The following is a 25,979-nucleotide window of genomic DNA, read 5'->3' on the forward strand; positions in this document are numbered from 1 at the left end:
TAGTGAGAACGATATTCTCCCAAGGTTTTGGATGGAAGGGAGATAATTCTAACAGATAGAGGTGGAAGTTGATCGCGCACATGGTGATTTTTGTGTAAGCTGAACAATGGCGTAAAACCTAATTACTTCTTCTAGTAGCAGCACTTCAGGTAACGTGACTAACTTTAAGTCTATCTACACTGACTATTCTGCATGTGAGCCTTGAAGTAAAGTGAACTTAATCTTGTTTTCTGGGAAACTTCAGTAGTAAAACTCGAACTGCCAAAGGTCAACGGATATATCTATATTTAGTTCAGTTGAATTATTTTGGAACACTAACCTACTGAATAAAACTATTCTTTCTTCGTATTAGCTACAGTGGTTTATCAGAGTTAGAAATTAAATCTACAGTTGTTTATTAGAGTTAAGATAACGAAAGCACTGGTGTTCTTCAGAAGTATAAATTAATATTTGTGAGTACGAAAATGTATAGTTCACGAGTGTATCTTATACACGGCACAATGTCCGAGTAAAGAGTTCCTATGGGGGAAACCTTCTCCCAAAGGGGCCCAGCCTGTGCGCGGCCTCGAATAGTCTTAGCCAGCCCTCTCATTATGTAAGTCGTACGTAGCGTAAATCTCTCTCTCTCTCTCTCTCTCTCTCTCTCTGTTGTGAAGTTCATTAAGTATTGAGTTAACCGTATTAGAAATGTATCTGAATATTTTCTATTAAAGCTTCAGTCCACGTGAAATTTCATATAATATATATATATTGATGGTATTTATCAGTGCTTCTTGCTATATGTGTTTAAAGTTCAAGTGATTTCCTGGGTAAGGTTGCCATTTGACGAAGATTGTCTGAATAGCATCTATAGTTCTCCAAAGTTTGTCCACCTTCGGTTATCATATGTTACAGTAATGAGTTGAACGTTGTCCCTCGGCTTAGATTGCTAGTGTTTCTAACTACGTTATGTCGAATTGCTGTTTGTTCAGTAACTGTCTGTCTATAAAAAAAAATATATATATATATATATATAAGCATATCTCGTCCATTCGTCCAATATTTGTCTAGTTAATATATATATATACAAAGTCTCATCCAATTGTCCTTTATGAAGTGTTATATACTATCGTGTCCATTGTCTACCTAATCCAGATTGTCTAGTATTGTCTATTATTACTGTCCACCTGACTTGTCCGCCCGAAAGGGAATATTATTATTACTAAACGTCTGAGGCATTGGTTGCTGTGTCTGCCCAGTGGATGTTCGGCTGTACACATTACTATTTGAGTGGCTACGGCATATCGAGTTATGCGAAATGTGTGAACGGAAACTCTATCATGCTGAAGTGGTGATTAAGACGTCAAGTGTACTATATTTGACTTCGTATAAATTGCATTACATTATAATCGATAGTAGAATGCGCCCATGGTTGGAGCTGCCGAACGGGGATGTCAGTAAATATTACCTCCGTTCCTTTATTGATTGTATTTAGCACTTGAACTGAACCGGAAGCGGTAACACTTCTTTCAGCTGACGCTCGCTCAAGCGAGAATCACTCTGTTCTGTTATTATGTCGTACCTATGACGAGTGATGTGAAACTCTTAACTTTATTTAGTTGTCTGCGACTGCAATATGGTTGTTCCTCTTAAGTGGTGTGACGAAGTGTCAGGTAATAGTTTCTAACAATTACAATACAATCTACTTCGACTATTGGTCTATGGACAGTTCTCTGGTGAAAAAAAAAATAAGTTAACAATAAAATCTGATAATGGTTGATATTGTAAACAAATTGGATATGAGATTGACAGACAGAATTCTAGATGTGTTCTATTGAAGTTTTTTTTTCCTCACAATGTTATGGTACTATAATGAATATACTGGCACTTTACGTTAATTGTAGAAGTGTGGTTAACTACCACACCAGTCTGAGTTGAAGCATTGTTAATAAATCGTATCTGAAATGATTTTTTTTTTCAAAGTACTTAATATAACTAAGGTAAAATATTCATATATACGTACATGTTTAAGCTGAGCTTTATTAAAGGAGTTGAGTGGAGCTATTACTCTCCCTTCTAATCTGCATCCACCGGAGGTAAGTTTCTGGTTCTTCATTCTGTTTGTTTCCGTTTTCGTTTATTATTATTTTTCCGTTGCGCGATAGATTCCCTTCTCGATTCCTTTCGAGGTTGCTAGGACTTCGAGTTAGGGATCAAGAAGTGAGTTCAAGGGAGGTGGTCGTTACGTATTGGAAAGAATCAAAACTTCCCTTGAACTAGGCTTTTAGATTGTAGCAGTAATTATACAAATTTATAGTGGACGATGCCTTTGATGTCAAAAAAGACAATGAGCATCGTTTTCACTTTGAATTTGCTCATTCTTCCCTTTTTTGGGCAAGGAGACGCCGGCGTGTGCCACTCGGAAGATTGCCTCTTTGTCTCGGGATCATACTCAAAGATCCATGATTCGTCACCTGTGATTACGTTATTCAAAAATTCGGGGTCACTTTCACACATGTTCAAATTTTCTTGGCACAATTCCCCTCGCCGCAATTTCTGGTCGTCAGTGAGCACTTTTGGGACAATCTTCGCGCACACGTTGCGCATGTTCAAATGCTCCGTCACAATTTCATGAACCATAGGTTTTTGGTAAATTTAACATCTGCGCAACTAAACGAATACTTAGTCGACGGTCTGAGTTCAAAACTTCGCGCACACGAGTCACATTGTCGGTGTTTGTCGAAGTCGAAGGTCTTCCAGCACGGTCTTCATCGGCGACCTCTTCCCGGCCCTCCGAAAAGGCCTTGTGCCACCGAAACACACCACTTCTTGCTAAAGCATCATCTGGGTAAGCCTGCTTGATCATATCAAACGTCTCTGTCGCAGATTTACCGAGTTTAACACAGAATTTAATCGCGTACCTCTGCTCTAACGAACGCTGCATTTTCGGCTTGCACCACGCACAGAAATACGTCGCGCGAAAAAGCCTGTCCTGACTCTCCGTGTGCTCGGAGACAACTGACCAGCCGCTCGTTCGTTAGCTAGGAACGCCCTCTACCGGATCCAGTCGGTGCGCGCACGCTCCGAAGTACAGTCATGGCGGAATAAAATCAGTCCTATTACTTTCCGGACAAACCCTGTAAATACAAGGCGCCTCGAGTATGTGTAAGGAGGGGAGAGAGAAAAGAGGCATAGAGGCTGCCTCACGGCCGACACAATTTGCATAAGAAGATCATATGCAAATGAGAGACTATCTTAAAATAATATGTAAATGACATGTAGTATGTAAATTAATGCGGTAGAGCGAAATAATAAGTTAATTATCTTACCAAAATGAAGTTACTTAACTTTAATTGAATGCAATGAGACTCTAGATTTCAGGCACTATGTGGTTTTACTTCAGGATATTTGTGTACCAATAATACCACTCACAACTAGCACGTATGTTAGCTGTAATCATGCCGTAATGGCTTTCTGCAGCTCCTGGTGAAGAATGTAACACAACTTCCATTGAAACAGAAGATTTTAATATACACACGCGAAACAAAAGGTGATACGCTTCTATATACACAAAGAAAAGAAAAAAAATATTAATTTTCACACATTTACTATTTAGGCCATTTAAACGAAATTTGAATATTCGTACACTCTTCTTTTTAAAAATTTCACAGATACAAATTCCGGTCCCTCTCTGGTTCCAAATATTCATTGGAGTTGGTCTGAGTTATTAATGCTCCCTCGGAGGTCTCATCTCTTCCCATTGATGAGACAGCTACGTTGTTGCTTGAAGTTCTTGTTGACACGAAGTTCTAAAAGAAATACTGCTGCCTAGTAATCTTACCGCAAATAGCAAGTCTTTCTAACAGTAAGAGACTTTAGATTGGGAATGTGCTTGCGATCCCAAATTTTACACGCAGATTTGATGCTAACAGTTTCACGTCCAAGAACCGAATTGCCTCTCTCCACCCAAGTCCTTGTTTTAAAACAAACCCCGGTTGTTGAGTTTGTCATGGCTCGCTTTGAAGCTCGATGAAATCTTATGACCGGGGGTGGTTGAGGTGAAGAGGGTTGAAACCACAGGTCTTTGTACTGTTTGACCTAATTAGAACACTTCACTAGTTTCTCATCCTATTTACACTTTTATGAAGGAGTTGTTTGTATTTTCACTACTATCACAGTTTTCCCACAATTTCAGGCTTTAAATAGATATGTAGCACACTATATTTAATTTTGAGAATGATACAGAAATCAACACAAAACACGTATCATGCACTTTTATTTTTAGCTACCTGCATGATCCTTCTCCCGTGCCAATAGGTGCTGATCTCTGGTGGTGCTTTTACAAAGGTTTCCCACCTGCATGAGTGTTTGTTTTCGTTCAAAATTTGTGAGAATTTTGCTGTTTCAATGAAAACGAAACATTAGATTAGGAAAAACACTATGTTGTAACCAAGTATATACATATTTACAAATATATTTTAAAAGCTGAATAGCTGTCATCTTATATTTCAGTTGCTTTAAAAGATTTTACAAATGTTGTGTTAATTTCTCCCACAAGACATCCTCTGCTAGCGTCGGCCATCTTTACGCTGTTGCGAGTAATACGCATCCTCCCCGTGGAGACTGTCGGATATACAACCATAATTTGAAATAAGCCTTGTTTTAGTAGATAATAAATATACGACGGGATACAACCTAACTTATGCTACATGTTCAGATAACGACAGGTTCAAGAAATTTTATACAAATATAAAGAATTACTTGTGGAGCTTATTTACATCTCGTTTTCAAACCAGCTACCAACATTGTTCAAAATTCTAGGCTCATTTTTCCTGACGGTTGACATAGCTGCTAAGTGATGCTATCCCCTTCCGAGATGCTAAAAATGGTCAACTATCTGAAAAGTCACATCTCATTGTTCTCTGTATTTTCGCATGTAGTCCTGAACTTTCTTGAACATTTTTAACAAAAGCTGAACGCGACATAAAGGCTCCTTTCAGGGTACTCCTTTCATCGTGTCTTCCTATTGTATTTTTCAGCGACTATATTCTCTAGTTAGCTCAGTACGCTGATTGCAGAAGCAAACACCCATTAGTTGCTTATTACAGATAGCAACGCTGCTCTACATTCCTCTGTGCAAATGTCCAGCGACCGTAGGAACAAAGAACTCTGTCTTTAAACTCTCTCTCCTTTTTTTTTTTTTTTTTTTTTTCAACGTTCAAGCGCATCTCCCATGCTGTGGCTTTATTCGTGATTTTGAGGCTTCATACGTTTTAATAAAATAAATATATGCAAAGTAACTCTTCGTTATTCTATTTACACTGCAGCTATGATATTAGATATCTAAGTCCTTCCCCTATGACTTCGTATATACAAAACTACACACAAATATAAGCTATCTAAATACTGAATTATGCTTCAACAATTAACTCTTTATTGAAATCTATATAATTAAAATGTCGATATGCAAAATAGAAATATTACGATATATGTAAATTAAACCAAAAATTTAATATGCAAAACAACATTATTGTATGTTCTAAACAAGTACATGGCTACAGCACTAGCCGAAATGCGAACAAAATTGTTTTTCTGAAGGTAGAAAATTGTATTCTGATACACGGCAAGTTCTTAATGAAACCAACCTTGTTATCAATGGGTTTTTTCAGTTTGCAAGCGTATATCATGGCTGTTTATCCACTCAACATTCAACGTGTAATCGAATAGTGAAAGAGTGTTGAGGAAATGTTTTACCATCGGAGAGACTAGAACTACAGATGTCGTGACCAAGCAAACACAAATAGGACAGATGCAGAAATATTCGAAAACGAAAGGGACTTTCGAGTTTACTAACAAAGCGTTGTCTGAGTTGCTTCGTAGAATTTACTGACTGACAGGCCAGGAGAATCTCTACCTCAGAATCACATATCCCAAAGATTAGATATGGCGCAGTCTACTGTCAGTTATAATCCTTCCGTACTACAGTACTAAACGTAAGACAAACTGCCACAAATTGTACGAAAGACCTTGGCGGAATATGAAAGATGGTTGTTATATTGGATTGAGGCCTACATTTATCTCACACGCAATGATAACGTTCGAGTAATTGCGTGCTGTTACACCAATAACAATTACGTAAATGGCAAGGGACGTACCGAGTTACATCGACAATACAGAGGAAGTTTCCAACAGGGAATAGTGAGTGATTGGATACGGTAATGATATGAAATTTTAGTTTAATGTCCCAGTTTATGCTCTTTAGGCTATAGGAGGCGTATAATTAATAAAAGTGAATGATATTGAAATTAAATTCTTATGAGGGAAGTTCGGAAAGAGTATAAACACTGTCCAGAAAGCACTCACATAACTAACTTGCCAAAAACTGGAACACATTAAAGAATATTACTGAAGAAAGAAAACAAAAAACGATGAGCCTTCACTACATTCAGAATATAAATCGAGTAAGTGTTCTCCACGTCCAGTTGCTCCTAAGAGAATATTTTATATTTGCTTTCTCGAAAAACAAAGTGTGATACACTTCAAGGTTACTTAAATTCTAGTATATCTATTGATGGTACTATCCCAATTCTTATCCAAATCCTCTTGATCCAGACGTAGATTAGGCTGCTTTTATTCTAAGGTAAAGAAAATTCATGCACATTCCTTTTTATTGAAGAAGTTGTCTGGCGGATGACCTTGACATCTTGAATACTATGGTTGGACGTCCTAAATATTTTAACAAAGCAGAAACACCCGAATTCTGATCCTTAGAATCTCATGGGTTCCGTAGTTGTGTTTGTCGTTGATTTGTGAGCTAATTAAATTATTGGAATCATGCCTACTAACTACGGAGATGAAATGTACAAACAATTAGATGGTCTAGCTAAGACCGTCGGTGAGTATTGTTTTGAATGATTTAGAAAATATTTTAAAAAGAGAACAATTTGAATTTATAGAATACTTTAGGTGTGTTGATAATGATATAATTATCTGCAAAATAGATGAGCAATTACAGTGTATTCTTAAGAAACTAAATTCTGCAATTCTAAAATTAAGTTTACAATTGAATATGAAAAATGTTAGTAAGCTGGAACTTCTACATTTAATACACAGAACAATAAATTTAGGTCAAAATTCTTTTTAAAAAGCTTCAGCAAGTAGTTTTTACACACCAAATCGGTACATTCATTTAAAATGAAAGCTAAATGTTGAATTGAAATCTTTTAATTCATGTATTGGTCCCAACTGAAATTAAAGAACAAGAAAAATCCTTTTCTATTTAGGAAAGATAAATGGTTATTCTTGACACATCGTGGAAAAATGTAGAAAATGAGCTTATGATATGAATGTTACATCCAACGATCGTGTATTTACGTGTACTTGATTTTCATTTTAGCCAAAACTGTAATTTGCTTTGGCCAGATTTAGTAATATACTTGTATCAAAATTAACTGTAAATCATTTTTTTAATATTGTAGAACACTTTATACTGATTTTAAAAGGTACGTTGTTGATAAGTTTACCCATGTATGGTTAATATGATAATTCATATGACCAAGGCAAACATCAGTACTAGTAGGCAATATCAGTGTTTAATCACTATTTTTTTTAAAATAAGTCAGTGTTATTCTTTGGATGATTAAAAAAATAAATTATTAAACAGTTGTTTCAATGTTTTGGGTGGTCTGAGTCTAACGATAAGCATAACAATCACTGAACGCTCCTTTTATTGATTTACAACTGTCTGGCAGCAACACTTAAACAGCAACATGGCCCAAAAGAATTGCACCGTAGACTGCATCTGTGAATTTTATTATAAACTGTTAGTACAGGTGTAATGACAGTGGTTAATAATTTTTAATGAAAATTAGACACAACTATGTCACTATCATACTTTCAGTAGCTGCAGATAGTGTCACGATAGTCGCAGCAACTTCACTAGTGCTTCACTTGGCTTCGAAAGCATTTGCAGCCACATAACAGTTTTTTACTTATGTTTCGTAATACTTGTCATAATATATTTGGATTGCGAAAAAAAAAAGTCAGTACTTCTATAAATTACGTACGAATAGTTGCCTATATGAGTACCTTTGAATAGTCACATTGCACTACTAAATTACACGCATTAAATAAACCATAAATGTACAAAGAAACAACACCAGAAACATATTTACTAGTTTGATTTACCTGTGCATTGTGGCAGAGTTGCGAACTGATTTCCTTATTTGCAAATGACGTCAGCACATGACAGGGCTGCCAGAAGTACTAATTTTACTTGAGATTTCTCTCATATGCAGTTTTTTTTTTTTTTTTTTTTTTCAAGAAAATCAAAAGGATACGTTAAACGTAATCAAATTTAGTGAAAGCAGTCGTGTACCTACTGTAAGTTTTTTTGCGCTGAATACATATATATAAGCCGATGCGCTGACAATGCGTCACCAGCTGAAATATTCCCCTCATGGCTGGAGAGACTTTCATATGCTCTTGTGACATCACGGTGAGTATTTTATTTCAGTCACAAAAGTGAGCCAAATTCCAGGGGGGAGAGAGAGGGGGGGGAGGTAACAAACAAGTCACGTTCTTTTCATTTTCTTTAGTCGTACGAGTGAAATACTGATGAAATTAGTTAACAGATAGAAAAATGTACTAAACTCACGCTACAATCCATGAAGGGCTGTGGCTACACAGAGGTAGCACATTTATGCTTTGGAGACTAAAGGAAACAATGATGTTAATGAACGAAGTGGCGGAATGAAGGGAGTGGGAGGAGACGGGAGAATCCGAGTAAACCGACGCAATAGTTGTCCATCGCAAGGCCCACTTGGTGCGAGCTGGGATCGAACGGGGGACCCCATGCAATATAAATGAGGGTTTAGCACTAAGGCACCGTAGCCCTTCATGATGACAGGTCGACACCTGTTAGTAATCCAATTACAAGTAGAATCAGGGACGAATAAAAGTCGGATAAGCAGGAACTCGCCCAAAGTTTTAACAAGAAAACAAACAAAAAAGAAAAAAGAAACTTGAGTATCTTATTTATTTATTTTTTTTTTTTTTTAATGCTCTGTACTCACACCCGCAGATTGTAAAGTTTGGTGCATATACTGACGAGAAAGAGCTCTTGCCCCCAAAAGAAGAAGAATACAGTACGTAACCAATTTGTTGTAATCTAATATAGGATAACATGACAGTACAGTACTTGTGATAAATTATAAGAAAAGTTGTATTATCCGGAATCATAAATGGAATGTACTGCATATTAGCAAAATCAACTTTTGATATCAATATACTGAGAGAGGTGGGACTGAGCTCGTCAGCTCCTTGTGTACGTTACTGGTCTATAGTGTTGGTTCATGCATATACTTTAAATAATATGATTGAATAAAATATACCAACCTCACCTTCCTGTGAGATAACAGTGCTCACACTTCTGTCTACCGCACAAACAACTCTTTCTGTTCTATTAAATGCAATATGGGTCCGCTTTTATCTTTTTCTTCACTTGAACACTTTGTGTACTCATTCTAATAATGGAATGCAGTACTTTGTGTGGCGATTTTTTTCCTTTCTATCTCAAATCACAACAATCACTTTAACAATAATATAACACAGCAAATCAGCAAATGAACTGTGCGAAGTTTAGACAGAAACTAGATCAGATGATACATATGCAAAGCGACGAACCACACCACCAAACATTGTGTTTATCAAGGTGTGTTGCCTGGCACACCACCTGTTAAACAATAGGTTGAGTGCGTTGTGTTTACGCTGAGATCATGACCATAGATTTTGTACTTGTTCAATTCAAATGTACTAGGGAAAACTCTTCAAAGGTATGTGAGATGAGAGGAATATTGAGAAAAAGAGGTAGAACCCATGTTTTCTTTCCGTCTTGCTTTTGTGCTGTTTGATTTCTTGCTCTTTTCTCTTGCATTGCAAACCCGACAGGCTCTGTCGAGATCCTTAAAAGCCTGGTACGAAGGACTGATCGACTGAATTTACTACTGTGCATACTAAGCTTGGGCCTATAGGCAAACATTTGACGAAAATATAATAAGCAAACGAAAAAGTTCCGAAATTTAATAATAATAATAAGGAGAAGAAAGAGAAGAAAACGACGAAAACATGCTTAAAGTTGGAGTAAACGTCTATCAAGTAATAATGCATTTAGCGAGTCTGTTGGCTTCAATTACTGGTGATCGAGAAGAATTGTAAAAAAGTTGGAAGTGTCGTAGATTGAAAAAGTGATTTAATGTATTGTACTAAACTTAATCATATTCTGTTACGGTAGAATAAAATAATAAAAACAATTACGTATTCTGTTCGTTTCAAAAAATAAAATAAATAAATAAATAAATAAAATAAAAAAACTAGGTTTTAGTTATATTTTAAATGTTTGAATATTCACACTATTACAGATGAATATAAATAGCAAATGTCGTTCACTATTACACAAGTACGTCTTTCAAAAATGAAGCTAATCATTCTTTATTTTTGTATTTTAAAAAGAAAAAAAACTGAAAATATATAAATTTAAATCTTTCTTTCCAGCAAATTCAAAATGTAAATTCATCAATATTTTCACAGAAACGTTACAACAAAAATATGCATAAAATAATTAAAAATTTATGCTCTGTTGTTCTATAATTTGGTACATTGGAGTGGGAGGTAGTGGAAACCTTTTGGTCTAGGGACAGCAAACCGATAAATTCGGCCCTGCGGCTATGCAAGACGAAAGCAGTCTCTAGGGTAGGTAAAACTGCGCTGTGGGAGAGTGCTCAATTTGATTTTTTTGTCTTCCCCCTCCCCTCCCCACACAACTAATAACCCCGCAGACTTACAATTGTGATGGAAACGCTGCATTAAAAAAGTGGCAAGGATGCAATCAGAGATTGTGTTGAGTCTGTTATCCTAGCATTCATGTTCTGAGACGGCGAATACATCAATCGGAATCGAAAGCCATGAGATTCCAACACATTTCTTCCCAAATGCTTCTGGCCAGTATTCCAGTGTGCATTAAAGTACCACAGGCTACGACAGTGTCCCCGTTGGATGAGTGGATAAGCTTGTCGTTTTGTAATCAAGTGGTGGTTTTGTACTCAAGGTTCGATTCCCGGCGAAGACACTTGGTTCGTATTCCACATTAAATTGTAAGTCCCGTCCCTAGGAAGTCATCATTATCCTAGGGAAGGCAATGATAAACCGTCATGGGTTCACCATGGGCATCCAGGAACCTTCGGCTCAAAGACCTGCCTTCAGGGACACCACACCATACTATGAAATAGCAAAGGGCGTATCTTCTTATATGTCAAAATACAACCTTGAAAGATTTAGTTCCGTCTCATTAAATACATAACACACAATGTCTGTAATCTGCAGAGAGTTGGCTTTGTTGGCATCAGCATCGACGACACTTGCCTGGGGCATTCTGGTAGGAGTTTACACCTTTTTGGCGTTTCCAGCCTCTTCAAGTAAACTGTTGTACCAGATTAAATCATTCGATTTAAATGGGAAAGAGAGGACATGCTCCTTACTTTCTCGTAACGCCACTGATCACGTCGTGTCGTTATGTACTGCACATGCATAATTCGTCGTTTATCTGCTTTTTTGTTTCCTTGTCAATTCTGTCCAGGTCAATGCAGACAGACACCGGACACCAGTCCTCCCTTTGTGAAAATCTGTATGCCGCGTCCCTACCACTCTGCTTTTGTCAGTCAGGTATTATTACTTCCTCCAAAATGTTTGGAACCGCTTCTCGTTTATCCATAATCTGCTGTTACATGTCATTTTCCAACAGTTGCAACAGCTTACAACTCGGTTCCTACGCCGCATTTCACTATGTTACATCCTATATAATCTGCTATGTAAGGCCACGGTGGCTCAGTGGTAGAGCATCCACCTCTGGTGCATGGGGTCCGTGGTTCGATCCCAGCTTGTGCCACGTGAGTTTTGTGGTGAACAAACACCGTGTGCATGGCTTTCCTCCGGGTTCTCCCGTTTCCTTCCACTTTCTTCATTCCACCATTTCATTCATTTCAAATCATCACTGTCTCCTTTAGCCTACCCGGTATTACCGTGGGATGTAAAACTTAAAGATTTTTAAAGATATGCTGTATAGGCTGTTGAACTGCTGTTATAGTAAATATCGAAAGAGAGAATTTTTTGTCGTTTAAAAATCCGTGCCTTTTGTTCTTTTCGAAGTTAGTATTTGGTCAAGATTTTCAAGATTTATGAGTAAATTCTATAAAATATTTACAACTGATTCCCGAAAGTTTCCATTTTCTCTGTGTGTGCTCTTATTAGAGGCAACTTGTTGGTGCAATAATGTAATTAAACATTGAGAATAAAAAAAAGCAAGTGAAATTGGCCTGAGCAGCTGAAATTGATTGTTTTTTTGTCATATTGTAAATTCTGCACTTAATAAATGTGAGATTAGTGTCAGTAGATTTTAGTAGATATAGGTTATGTTAATGAGATTAAAACATGTTCACAGCTGTTTAGTGGGGAGTAGAGTAGCCTGTTTCTCTCTCTCTCTCTCTCTCTCTCTCTCTCTATATATATATATATATATATAGGGTATTAATGAACTATACCGACAAACTGTAAGAAGTGATTCCTCACATCAAAATAAGAGAGAAGTTCATATAGACCTATGACGAAAAGTGCATAGTTTCAAAGCTAGGGCTGTCCAAAATCGCGCAAAAGCTAAATTTCAAAAGGTCCTGTTTCGAATTCCAGAAACTGTGGATGGTGGTCCTTAACAGCGTAAAGGAAGCCACGCATACACAATCCAAAAGTGCATATTTTGTCAATTTTCAATAAGTGTACAGGGCATTCCCTACAGGGTGTAATTCTCATATATGCTCTCAATAGAGCTTTCAGATATGCCCTGATTTTAACGAGGGCCCAAAGTAGGTAGGAGGTAAGCCTTCACAACTATGGACATCCAATGCTTCGGTGGGAACGCGGAAGTGTTAGGAACCGGGAGCTTCATGTCTTTTGTGTTCTGAATAACGTGTGATGTGATGTATTTCGTGACGGTATATTTCAAGTTTTCTTCCCCTATAAGCGTGAAAGAAAACATTGCAGAATGCGTTCTCCTGAGTACGAGAAACCATGTTGCTGACGATCCTTAACACTTCCGACATCGTGCCAAAGGATTCCATGTTCACTGGTATCAAGGCTTATCGTTTGCCTACTTCAGACCAATCATAAAGTCAGAGCATATCTCAAAATTCGGTTGATGGCATGTCTGGGAATTTCACCCTGTATGGAATACTCTGTACACCCATTGAACATTTATGAAATATACATTTTTGGATTGGTATGCGTGACTTCCTTTACGGTGATAAGGACCACCATCCACAGTTTGTCGGTATAGTTCATTAACACCTTGTGTGTGTATATATAGAATAGAATATTTTTATTGTCGTTAAGTCTGTATACAAACAATAGACAACGTCAAATGCAGTTTTACAACTATGTTTTTTAATCCCTATTTCAATATACTCTTATCTTCTTCAAATTCCTTAATATGGTACAGTAATTAACCAATCATACAGTTTGCTTTTAAAATGAGTGAGCGGTAATTTTTGGATGTCTATTGGTACCCTATTCATAAATTTTGTACCCTGTATTGCATAGCTATTTTTAATTTTTGTTAGCCTGCTGTATGATACATCAACTTGTTTAGCATATCTTGTGTTGAATGAATGAATATCCTGTCTACGTTTAACATCTGACATGTTTTGTTTTACATAAACTAAAACTTTATATATATACAAATTTACAACAGTCATAATTTTCAACTTACAAAATAATGGTTTACAGTGTTCCTTGTATGATGCCCCACTGATTATTCTGATGACCTTTTTTTGTAGTAACAGAACCTCATTTATGTAGTTACTACTCCCCCAAAACAATATTCTAAGGTACTCTGAAAAAAGGCAAAATAGGCTGATCTTATATAGTTGTTCGGTACAATATCTCTTAAATTTCGTATTAAACTTATTGTTCTTGAAAGTTTTACACATACATATTCTACATGTGCCTTCCATGTTAACTGCCTGTCGAGCATAATGCCAAGAAATTTCACATTATTTGACATTTCCGGACATTCATTTAAAGAAAATACTTGCTGGGTAGTCTTATCTTCATTGAGAAGAAATCCGTTTGCCTTGAACCATTTCTTAGTTTCTATAAAAGTTTTCTCATTCATTTGCATTAGATCTATAGAGTTATTACTAGTGTTTAGAAAGGTTGTGTCATCAGCATAGAGAAAGGACTTAGCTGAGATATTTAGTGGTAGATCATTTATCATTAATATAAACAATAGCGGCCCCAGTACAAAACCTTGGGGAACCCCATGTTTTATTTGAATACTATCAGATTTCATTCCATTAACACTAACAATCTGAGTACGACCTTCTAGGTATGTTTTAAAAAAGTTCAGACTCTTACCTTGAAAACCATAGCATTCCAATTTTCTTAACAATGTATAATGTTCTACACAGTCAAAAGCCTTACTTAGATCACAAAAGGTAGCCAATGCAAAACCCTTGTTCTCAAATACTTCATGAATACATTTCACTAGATTGTCAATGGCATCTATCGTTGAGCTACCGCTTCTGAATCCAAACTGTGAATTATTAAGCATTGTGTGTTCATTTAGATAACGATATGCCTGTTCCTTCGCCACCGTTTCAATAATTTTAGAGAATATGGGTACTAAAGATATTGGTCGATAGTTGGCTGGGCATAATCTGTCTCCCTTTTTAAAGATTGATATTACCTTACTTATTTTTAGAACATCTGGGAAAATCCCTTCACTTAAACATTTATTAATACAAAATGTAAGCGGCTCAGCAATATAGTTAATTACATTTTTAATGAACTTATTCGATATGTCATATATATCTTTGCTATTTGATGGCTTAAATCTATTAACTATGCGTATGATATCTTCCGGTGTTACCAATTTAAAATCAAATTAGTGGTAGATCATTTATCATTAATATAAACAATAGCGGCCCCAGTACAGAACCTTGGGGAACCCCATGTTTTATTTGAATACTATCAGATTTCATTCCATTAATACTAACAATCTGAATACAATCTGAATATATATATATATATATATATATATATATATATATATATATATATATGTGTGTGTGTGTGTGTGCATGCGTGCGTATTGTGTGTAACCTGCATAGGCTATTAAATTACTTTACATAAATAAGGAGAGACAGTTTTTTCGTTTAAAATCTTCGAATTTTAGCCGTTTTGAAGCCAGTATTTCGTTAGTATGTTCATACTTAAAAGTAAGTGAAATCAGTCATTTAGATCTCAAAACTAGTTTGCACTCTTGAGTGGTGTATGTTAATTGAAAAACACACTCGTATTCCACCAACTTATATTCACCGACGGCTACGAAAAGATGTGTTGCTAATGAGAACATAGTGGTATAGTTTTATTTGTATGGCTTTATATATATTATTATGCTCTCAGCTATCATGCTAAAATGTATAAATGTGACCTCAATCAACTATGAAGGTAACTTTAGAGTATTTTCTTTTTTCACTTACAGTAATATTGATGTCGCTGTTGTGCTCGATAATAACCAAAGGCATCATATCTCGAACCATCCTCTATGTAATGCTGCTTATCATGGTAATGAGGCGGAATTGCGAAGGTTGCTCAATGATTGGCATTTTCAGGAAGAAGCGGAAGAGGAATGTAGACCACTACATTATTCTGCACATGCGTCGCATCTTCACTGTATGAAAATGCTAATAGAGCATGGTGTACCAATTAACCAGCGAGACAGTCATATGTATAGGCCTATACACCACGCCGTTGTTTCTGGTGACATAGACTGTATAAAGTGGATTTTAGATCATGGTATGTAGAACTAGTATTTAAAAAATCAATTTCTTTTAAAGTATCTTTTTTTTGTAATTTAATTATGGTAGTTGTGCGAAAATAACAAAGTAGAAAAATGTGATTGAAATAGAAGGAAGTCTCAGATCAAAACCAATGTAAAACATATTTCTAGAGTGCTTGCGAATTTTGTTTCCTCATCTAGTATTTAAGTAAATTTCTTTACGTGAACATGATACTTCCATGCACTAAAAATGTACAGACGTCTTTTTTCGTTAATAGTAGTGACAGTAGAGTTGTTTGCACGTCACTGAGCTAATATATATATATATATATATATATATATATATATATATATATATATATATATTTCCTCCAACAGAGAGATCTCTCCAATTATAGGAAGTGTACAAAATTGATTACATTATTATATAATAATAATAATAAGTAAAACAGAAATTTATAAATGAAAATATTAAGAATATTAAGCTAGCAAATAAGCAAAGTATTGTACTTAAAAGTTTATAGTTGGTACAAGTCACTTAAAAAGGACACAAATTTGCAATTTAAATAAAACCATGGAATTGACTTTTAACTATTTAAGCATGTGTCCAATAAGGTATTTTTCAAATGAGTTGGTTTATAATTTCTACTTTAATTGAAATCTTTACTGAATATTCTTTTATTAATATACGCATGTATCTGTATATTTTGAGAGATTTGATTTTATTACTTCAGACACACTTTATAGGTTTAAGCCAAAATGCTTTTTTATTTATATATTTACATTATTATTATTATAAACCTGAGAGTTTTGGCATTAAGCTGTATTTCTTGTACGATTATGTTACTTGATTATCAGTGATTACATTCATAAACAGAGACCATTTTAATATGGTGCTGATGCTGAGAAAGGATTATAAACTCTGAATAAAGAAAATGATTTGTCAGAAAATGAAAGATTATCTCCTAATAACTACACATGTTTCGTAAAGCTATTCAGCGCGGCATACAGCCTGCAGAGAGTTGGTTCATTATGTCTACATACTTACTTAGACATGTCAACTTCTGCAAAATATAATTGCACGTCTGAAATTTTCTAAATCCCTTAAAATTGTGAGTTTGCCATCAACGCATTTAAAGTAATAGGAGAGAAGTGAAGACATGTCTATTCGATCAGACATGTCTATGTAAAAAAGAGTAGTGATGCCTTCCCAATACACCTTGTTGTTTGCTGTTTGAAATATTCAGGTCCTATTCCATTACTTAATGCAATGTTAGTTTCAGAGCAGAATAGACCTTAGCAAATGCAGAAAACTGTTTAGTTAAAGAAAAGGGTACACTGAAGTTGCTTATACTTTCACTCCCTTATCTGTTGACACTGATAATGCCGTAATGAGCAGGCAACATAATTGGAAATTGCGCAAAAAATGTTGTGCAACGTTGCATCATTACCATAAGCATTTCGACTAATAAAAACAGTCAGCAAAATGTAAGTCCTTTTAGGGGAAAAAATACAAAGTAATGGATGACAATAGCATTTTCGGTTATCGCTATTATGTGTATTAACGAGCATCGTTAGAGAGGGGACGGGCAATATGTCCAGTCAATAATTTTCTGTATCATGTCTAACTGTAAGATTGCCAACAAGATTAAAACTGTTATAAAATAAACAATAATATAGAAAGCCAATGAGGAATGATAATCACAATGAGCCAACCTCCTAGAAAACTACATAGAAGATGATTGCAAGTAAGTAGCTTCTAGAAGCTTTTCATAGACACTACAATAGTCAATTTTACTTGTCTGCTCCTGATGTTCATACGGTGATTTCTGTTTTGCTAAGATCCAAACGGAAACTGCCATGAAAATGTCGTCGATAGTGAAAGGAATTTCAAAGGCTCAAAGACCTGTAGTTGTCGAAAAAAAAAAAAAAAAAAAAAAAAAAGTTCGTCATGAGGAAATTTACATTGAGTTTAGGAATTCACAGATAAACCATGTGAAAGGACGTATGACATTTTTAAAAGTTGTAGGATTTAAATTTCAAGGATTCAAGCTGTAAACGTGAAATGTTCTGTAGATATATATTTTGCTTCGTAAATATTAGAATGCAATACAAGTACATCTCACAAAGGAATTGCGTTTATACATTTTATTTTAGTTCAAAATTTCACACAATTTTCTGAATCCTGTTGTTGGCAACGTCGCGGTGAAAATTTGCGCAATTTCAGGAATTTTCTGCTTCTCGCTAATAAGTCATACATTACAGAGATTATCAACGATCTAATCTTTAGAAAAATTTGCACAATACACGCTTAACTCAAAGAAAAACGCAGAAAAACAAGAAGTATTTTTTAAAGAGTTCCCCCTCTGTTAATACAACTGAAAGGTAGTTGAATATTTTTTTTCGATAGCTGTGCTTGTTTAATTCTTTATTTCTGTTGGGAATCAAAACTTTAACATGGTTCCAATTCCACTGCATGCTTTATATATATATATATATATATATATATATATATATATATATATACAGGGTGATTTTTTAAAAACTCACGGATTTCATTCGGGTCTAGAATTTCTAACTAAAGTCCAATTTTCATGCTGTTTGTAGCATATGATCAAGGAAGGATGGGATATTTATAGAACAGGGTGTCTATCGGTCACGAATGTCACGAAAAAGTCACGAAATCAGAAAATGGTCATGAAAGTCACGAAATTTAGCTTTTGAGTCACGATTTTTTTTAACTGTTCAAATGAAAAATACATATTGGAAACTTTTATTGTATAAAACATCAAAGTTCACCACCAAAAATGTCTATGGTTGCCTTTAGAATTACCAAATCGCAAGCAAAGTACGTTTCTATCGCATGGATGAAAATTCGACCTAATTCGCACCCAAATTCGCTCTTGAAAATATAAGGTAATTTTATGATTTGGTAAAGAAAAGGTCACGAAAAAGTAACGAAATTTCATTTTGGAATTTTTGTAGACACCCTGTAGAACTATGTTTACTGGTTTAAATTTATCTCAGGTAATATTGGTCATGCCTCACGAAAAACAGATAATATTCGCCAGTGTACGATACAATTGGAATGAGGTGCGGTGCGGTGTGGAAATTTGAGTTTTCTTCGTTAGATGGCAACCTCGCTATGGTCAATAAGAACAGAAAACTGGGCCATTGTATTGGGAATTCTGTGTGTGTACAGTTCTGTGCTACTATGTAATGATCACGACACCGTTAGAATAGTGTACTCTTTGGAGCAACATGAGTTTATGGTTAAAAGTTTTTGGAGAACGGAATCTGTTGTTGCTACGGCATTTAGAAACAAATTTGCCTCACGTTCTGCCCCAGACAGGAACATAATATGACCGCTAGTGAATAAACGGGAAGAAACAGGATCGCTTCTGAGTGAGGCAGGGGAAGCATCGAACCCCACAGAAGGATCTTGTGAAAAATGTCTGTTGTCCACTCCTGAGGTCCCCAAGAAATCTCTCCATCGTTTATCGCAAGAAACTGGCTATAGATATTCAACATTTATGGGTGTTACTACTAACACCTAATTTGTATTCTCACTGATACTTAATTTGTATTCTGCAATTTCCTTTCAAAACTCCAAAACTTCATTCGAATTGTAAGGTATAATGGAAAATATTTGCTGTTTTTCTTGAGGCGTGGTTGATATTACCCCAGATGAATTTAAATAAGTTAACATAGTCACATAAATCTTCCATCCTTCCTTGGTCATTTCACACAAACCGCATAAAAATCGGAGTTCAGTAAAACTCACGGATTTCATTTGAGTCTAGAATTTCTAACTGAACTCCAATTTTCATATATATATATATATATATATATATATATATATATATATATATATATATATATATGATTCATTCCCTTTTTTCATGCTTTATAAAGTCACTAAATGATTGCCATTTGTATCCAACGATTTCCCAAACACCAGGAAAATTAATAATTGAGCATTTTTTTTTCTTTTTTTAAGGATACGTGGATGTTCTAAATAGTTACTGAAGTGGGTTATACTGTTTATCCTTCCCAGTGTGCTTATTAAAAAGGATTACCAGGGATTTTTCCCTGACTAAAATGTATACACACTTTTCACTGGCACGGATATCTATTTCCCCTCTAGAATTTTCAGGGTGGTCACGCGTCGGGAATTTCGGGAAAAGTGGGAATGATGCGCGAATTTTTAAGCTCTTGAAAAACCTGGAAAAGTGCGTGAATTTATCTATAGATCCTTGAATTTTTTTAAAATAAACTAAGTTACAAATTTGAGGCTTTATTAATATTTTAGAATATTTTACAGACACTGTATTTCCGATTGAGATAAATTTCCTTGTTAGGTACAAGGGCAAATATTTAGAATCGTCTCCTGTTTTCGACAAAAAAAAAAGAAAGAAAAAAAAAAGAAAAAAGAAAAGAAAAAACAGGTCTTTATTGGTCCTTAAATTGATTTTGTAGTAGGTATCTATAACAAAAACTTATTATTGTACTCTTCCCAGGTTAATGATGCCAGGTAGAACATTAAGAGTCTTCATCCCGGCGAAATTAAAATACCGCTAATTTTACAGCAATTATGTGATATCTTCAAATAGATAAAAGATAATTGAAATATGGAACAAGAGCGCCCTAGACAATATTATTTTGCGTGGGGTATCGTTATCACAAGTCACCTAGTGGCTTTCCGTTTTCAGCTGTTTAGAAACGCGAAAATAAATGCCGATATTCAAAATGGCTCGAAATCGAAAGCAGATAAGTGAGTCGTGATAACGGTTTCTCATGTAAAATAATATTGTCTAGGGCGCTCTTCTTCCACATTTCTTATCTTTTATCTATTTGAAGATATCACATAATTACTGCAAAATTAGCGGTATTTTAATTTCGCCGGGATGAAGATTCTTAAAGGGTTCCCAGTGCCCATAATAAGACTTCGTTTCAAGAAGATTGACTCTAGGGCCCACTCCTTCGTGATTAGCTAGTCAAACGTGAAAGAGATGTTTATAGTGCAGGTTGCCGATTTTGCCCTCAAGTTATTATTTGTGTTGCCAATATGAGACGCCAAGCATTAATTAGCCATATGCAGGGGAGAAAACAGAAAAGAAGAAAGCCTGTGATTCGTTCAACGTTCACACATTTATAAGAAGACCACAAACATCAAGTTTGCTTCTTCATCATAAGTGAAAAGCCTAGAAATTAACACTGTTTCGTGTTCAGCTTCCTCGTTAGGTGTGAAAAGCCCAGAAACTAGCACTGTTTCGTGTTCAGCTTCCTCATCAGGTGTGAAAAGCTCAGAAACTAGCACTGTTTCGTGTTCATCTTCCTCATCAGGTGTGAAAAGCTCAGAAACTAGCACTGTTTCGTGTTCAGCTTCCTCATCAGGTGTGAAAAGCTCAGAAACTAGCACTGTTTCGTGTTCATCTTCCTCATCAGGTGTGAAAAGCTCAGAAACTAGCACTGTTTCGTGTTCAGCTTCCTCATCAGGTGTGAAAAGCTCAGAAACTAGCACTGTTTCGTGTTCATCTTCCTCATCAGGTGTGAAAAGCTTAGGAACTAACACTGTTTCACGTTCATCTTCTTCATCAGATGTGAAAAGCTTAGGAACTAACACTGTTTCACGTTCATCTTCCTCATCAGGTGTGAAAAGCCCAGGAACTAACACTGTTTTACGTTCATCTTCCTCGTCAGGTGTGAAAAGCCCAGAAACTACCAGTTTCGTGTTCAGCTTCCTCAGGTATGAAAAGGTCTACTATTATAAGGTCTACTATTATGAGTCACCACTAGTGTTGTAAAATTTCCGAAAATTTTGAACCTGCTGGTAAAAAACCGTTTTTTCCGGTTTCTTTCCGGAAAGTTTGGAAAAATTTGGAAAATAACAAAAATCTTTGTATTAAATTAGTTTTACTAGTAATGGAATTTTTTTTTTTTTCCTTTTTCAAACGCGTGAAAAATGTACGTTGAGAAGTTTCAATATCGTGAATATTTAAAAAAGAAGTATTCGAAAATAAAACTGTTGTAATTACTCATGAAAATTAATAGTCTGCACTCATTTCTTTTATGTGTCTTTTAGTCGTTTACTCCTGGTTGTGCATTAATTACAGGACTTTTACAATTGCATACACATCTACCATTATGAAGCGTTTCTGTTGCAACAAATATGGCTCTTGAATGAAACTGAATTCTTAATGTGCTCTTTCATCTCTTGAAATTTTAATTTTAACCAAACTACTTCTTAAAAGAGACAGCAGCAGGGAAATTTCACTAATACACTAAAACATATAATTACTATTATTTAATATTCAAATACAAACTAATATAAAATTTATGTACAGAATTTTGTTTGTAAAGAAATACCTGTTTTCTAATGCGACAAATTATCTATATACAGTATGTAAAAATGAAAGAGACTATATTTCTAACTTAACAACTCTTGAACCACCTGACTGATCTCGATAAATATTTATATTTTGAACATAGATGAGGTTCAGGCCTGGGATGGATTTTACCATTTCACTTTGAAGGTGCAACTTGGAGGAAGGAAGTGCGGATATACAAATAAATAAATATATACTCTCTCTCTCTCTCTCTCTCTTTATATATATATATATATATATATATATATATATATATATATATATATATATATATATATATATATATATATATATATATATATATTTGAAAATTACTGATCTTACTGTCGAATCCATAGTTTTTCGGGGTCGCTGAGTTGAACAGTGACACTTTCGACACCGTTTAGATCCAAATTTATTCCCACAAATTGGGGGAGAAGGATATATTTATATATTTATATATATATATATATAAATGATGCAAAATGATCGATATTACTGTGAATCCATAGCTTTCAGAGTCGCTGAGATGAACAGTGACATTTCCGATGCAGTTTAAATCCAAATTCAATGCCAAAACTTTAGGGAGGGGGAAGGGGTGATATAAAAAATGATCGAAAATGACTAATATTAGTGTCGAATCCATAGTTTTCGGGGTCGCTGAGATGAACAGTTACACTTCTAATGCCGTTTAAATCCAAATTCAGTGCCGTGAGCAGGTGGCAGGGGGAGAGGGGATATATATACAAATGATCGAAAAAACCTTTATTAGTGTCGAACCCATAGATTTTGGGATTGCTATGATGAATAATAACACTTCCGATGCCGTTTAAATCCAAATTCATGCCTGCAACTTGGGTAGGAAGAGATATATAAAAGTGACTGAAAATGGCCAATATTAGTGTCAAATCCACAGTTTCCCGGGTCGCTGAAATGAGCAGTGGCATTTCCGATTCCATATAAACCCAAATTCATCCCCGCAATTTGGGAGCGGGGAGATATATAAATATGATAGAAAATGATCGACATTAGTGTCGAATCCATGGTTTTTGAGGTTCTGAGATGAACATCACTTCGATGTTGTTTGAATCCAAATTCACCGCCGCAACTTCGGGGAGAGAGAAGGGGTGAATATATAAAAACGATCGAAAATGGACGCAATTAGTGTCGAATCGGAAGTTTCCGGGGTGGTTGAGATGAATAGTAACACTTGCGATGCCGTTTAAATACAAAATTCAGTCTCCATTATATTTCTAAAGGGAGAGGGTGATATGTAAAAGTAATTAAAAATGACTGATACTACTGTCGATACTTGTGTGGCCAATTTCCAAATGTAATCGACTAATTTCCAGGTCAAAGGTTGCTGACAAAATTTATTTATTTTTTAATTTTTTTTTTTACCTAAAATTGTACCACATTCAGGGAGTTGAAAACGGGTATTCATTTATTTTTTAGCTGCGCAGGTTTGTTTGTAGCGGCCATTTTGTATGGACGCCTGAGCGTATTTTTCACTTTTCATAGGATTCCGTTAAACGCTGTAACTCTTTAGGTTTTAAAGATTATGAGTTCAAACCAAAATCATATGAAAGTTAATGGAATGGACAATATTCTGTGTTCTGTGTACATTTTGACATACTTCAGAACGTCGAAAGAAAAAGCTCTGAACATTGAGGTTGGAAACCTAGAAATGACCATTTTTGAATGTATATTTTGAAGCAAAATAAATGAGACTCACCTTCAATTTTCTGTTTACATAGAGACTACATAATAGACAACGTCTCAAACAAGTTTCAGATCTGAGAACCATATACTTGATTTTTTTGGAAATTTTTAAACATTGCGAATTTTCGAAAATCGTGTATTTTCACCATCAAATACGTATCTCAGGAAGGGCACAAGTGAAAAATCTCAAATTTTCTTAAAATAGACGATAGTTGTTCAGTAACAAGTGGGTATAATAGCATCACTAAGACTTGAGTAGTTTCTGAGTTATAAGTTGTTGCAGCGATGTGAAATTCGCGATTTTAAGAACTGAACGAATGTATAGGTTTTGTGTTGATAGTATCTCAGGCATACAATTTATCTATGTTTCATCAGAAGTGCAGTCAAACAGCAAGAAATTCGAGATTTGTTACTTATAAAAGAATTATCAATGCCAGATCATATCACAGATTTGTATCTCTGACGCAAACACATATCAGATGTTATGAATACTCATAATCAGATGGATTTACTGATTGCAGTACTTCCAGAACATAGCAAGTTGTCATTTGCACCTAATGATACCGTAGCTTGTATTTACGACGAGAAATGGTGGATTGGGAGAATTAAAGACATCAGTCAGGAAAATAACAATCTTTTTTGTTCACTTTTTCCATCCCCGACTCAAGAACCTCTATTAAACTATCTACGAATGACGAAGTGTAACAGTGCCGATCACTAAAGGTTCTCCGGAAACTCAAACCCACAAAGTTTGCAACTCCTACAGGTCGTACTTTTAATACCAGGGCCAATCTCAGTACACAAATTAGTCAGCTGTTTACCTCACTGATGTCTTAACAGCAGCGCTATAGGCTGAAAAAAAAAAATAACACAGAAGTTTCGTTTTTTTTTTATTGTGTTTGTGTGTGTGTCCAAGATATGATTCATAAATTATCCATACTTTACCCATTAAACATTTCTGTAATGTTATTTTGACTTTTCCTACGAAGTTTATATCCACGGTTCATGGCGCTTCATGATCTTAAGTCCCAGTGAAGCAAAAACTTATAACTCAGAAACTACTCAAGTTTCAGTGATGCAATTTCAGTCACTTGTTACTAAACAACGATCGTCTATTTTGTGCAAATTTGAGATTTTTCACTTGTTTTGTAAACAGAAAATTGAAGGTGAGTCTCATTTATTTCGCTTCAAAATTTACATTCCAAAATGGCCATTTCCAGGTTTCCAACCTCAATGTTCAGAGCTTTTTCTTTCGACGTTTTGAAGTACGTCGCAATGTGCACAGAATACAGAATGTTGTCCATTCCATTAACTTTCATAGATTTTGGTTTGAACTCATAATCTTTAAAATCTAAAAGAGTTATAGCGTTCAACGGAATTCTATGAAAAGTGAAAAATACGTTCAGGGGTCTATACAAAATGGCCGCTACAAACAACCTGCGCAGCTAAAAAAATAAATGAATACCCGTTTTCAACTCCCTGATTGTAGTACAATCTTATGTAAAAAAAAAAAAATTAAAAAATAAATAAATTTTGTCAGCAACCTTTGACCTGGAAATTGGTCGATTTCATTTGGATTGCCCTGTGTATGTGTGTACCTATGTATATGTAAATATGATCATGTCTCTTTTTGAGTTGTTCGAAAAATATACAAATAATAAAGAGGGATTTTTTTAAAATCAGAAATCAGAAAACTAAAAAGTAAAATTAAAAATGTTACTTTAAGTACTTTTCCTGCTAGCTAAATACGTTGTATATACTCTGCAGACACGTTACAGCAAATAAGATTAGCATCAGGCGAAGAAATAGTTTTTAAATTATATTTTCTGGGTTTTGCCAATATTTCCGAACAAAAGATTTTTTCTAATGGGTTCAAAATTTCCCGAAATTTTACGCAGGACAAAGAAGATAAGTATCTCCGTAAAATAAATATATATTGGTATAACATACTGGTATTAACTAAAATGATTCTGGCTCTGTTATTTTAACACTTCCCTGCCATAAAACGGTACTTTATAAGATTA

At 35.2% G+C, this 25,979-nt stretch overlaps 1 protein-coding gene across 7 annotated transcripts in view; it reads left to right on the forward strand.

The window, feature by feature from the left end:
* LOC145686463 (uncharacterized) overlaps window positions 1-25,979 on the forward strand; it is a 135,014-nt gene that overhangs the window by 20,238 nt on the left and 88,797 nt on the right. For all 7 annotated transcript variants that reach the window (XM_081759795.1, XM_081759793.1, XM_081759799.1 and 4 more), the window contains exon 3: window positions 15,569-15,882. In XM_081759795.1, coding sequence (XP_081615921.1) covers window positions 15,569-15,882 — 314 coding nt within the window. The remainder of the gene's footprint in view (window positions 1-15,568; window positions 15,883-25,979) is intronic.

The sequence above is a fragment of the Thermobia domestica genome, chromosome 5 (assembly GCF_964235325.1).
Source record: "Thermobia domestica chromosome 5, izTheDome1.hap1.1, whole genome shotgun sequence".
Classification (NCBI taxonomy): domain Eukaryota; kingdom Metazoa; phylum Arthropoda; class Insecta; order Zygentoma; family Lepismatidae; genus Thermobia; species Thermobia domestica.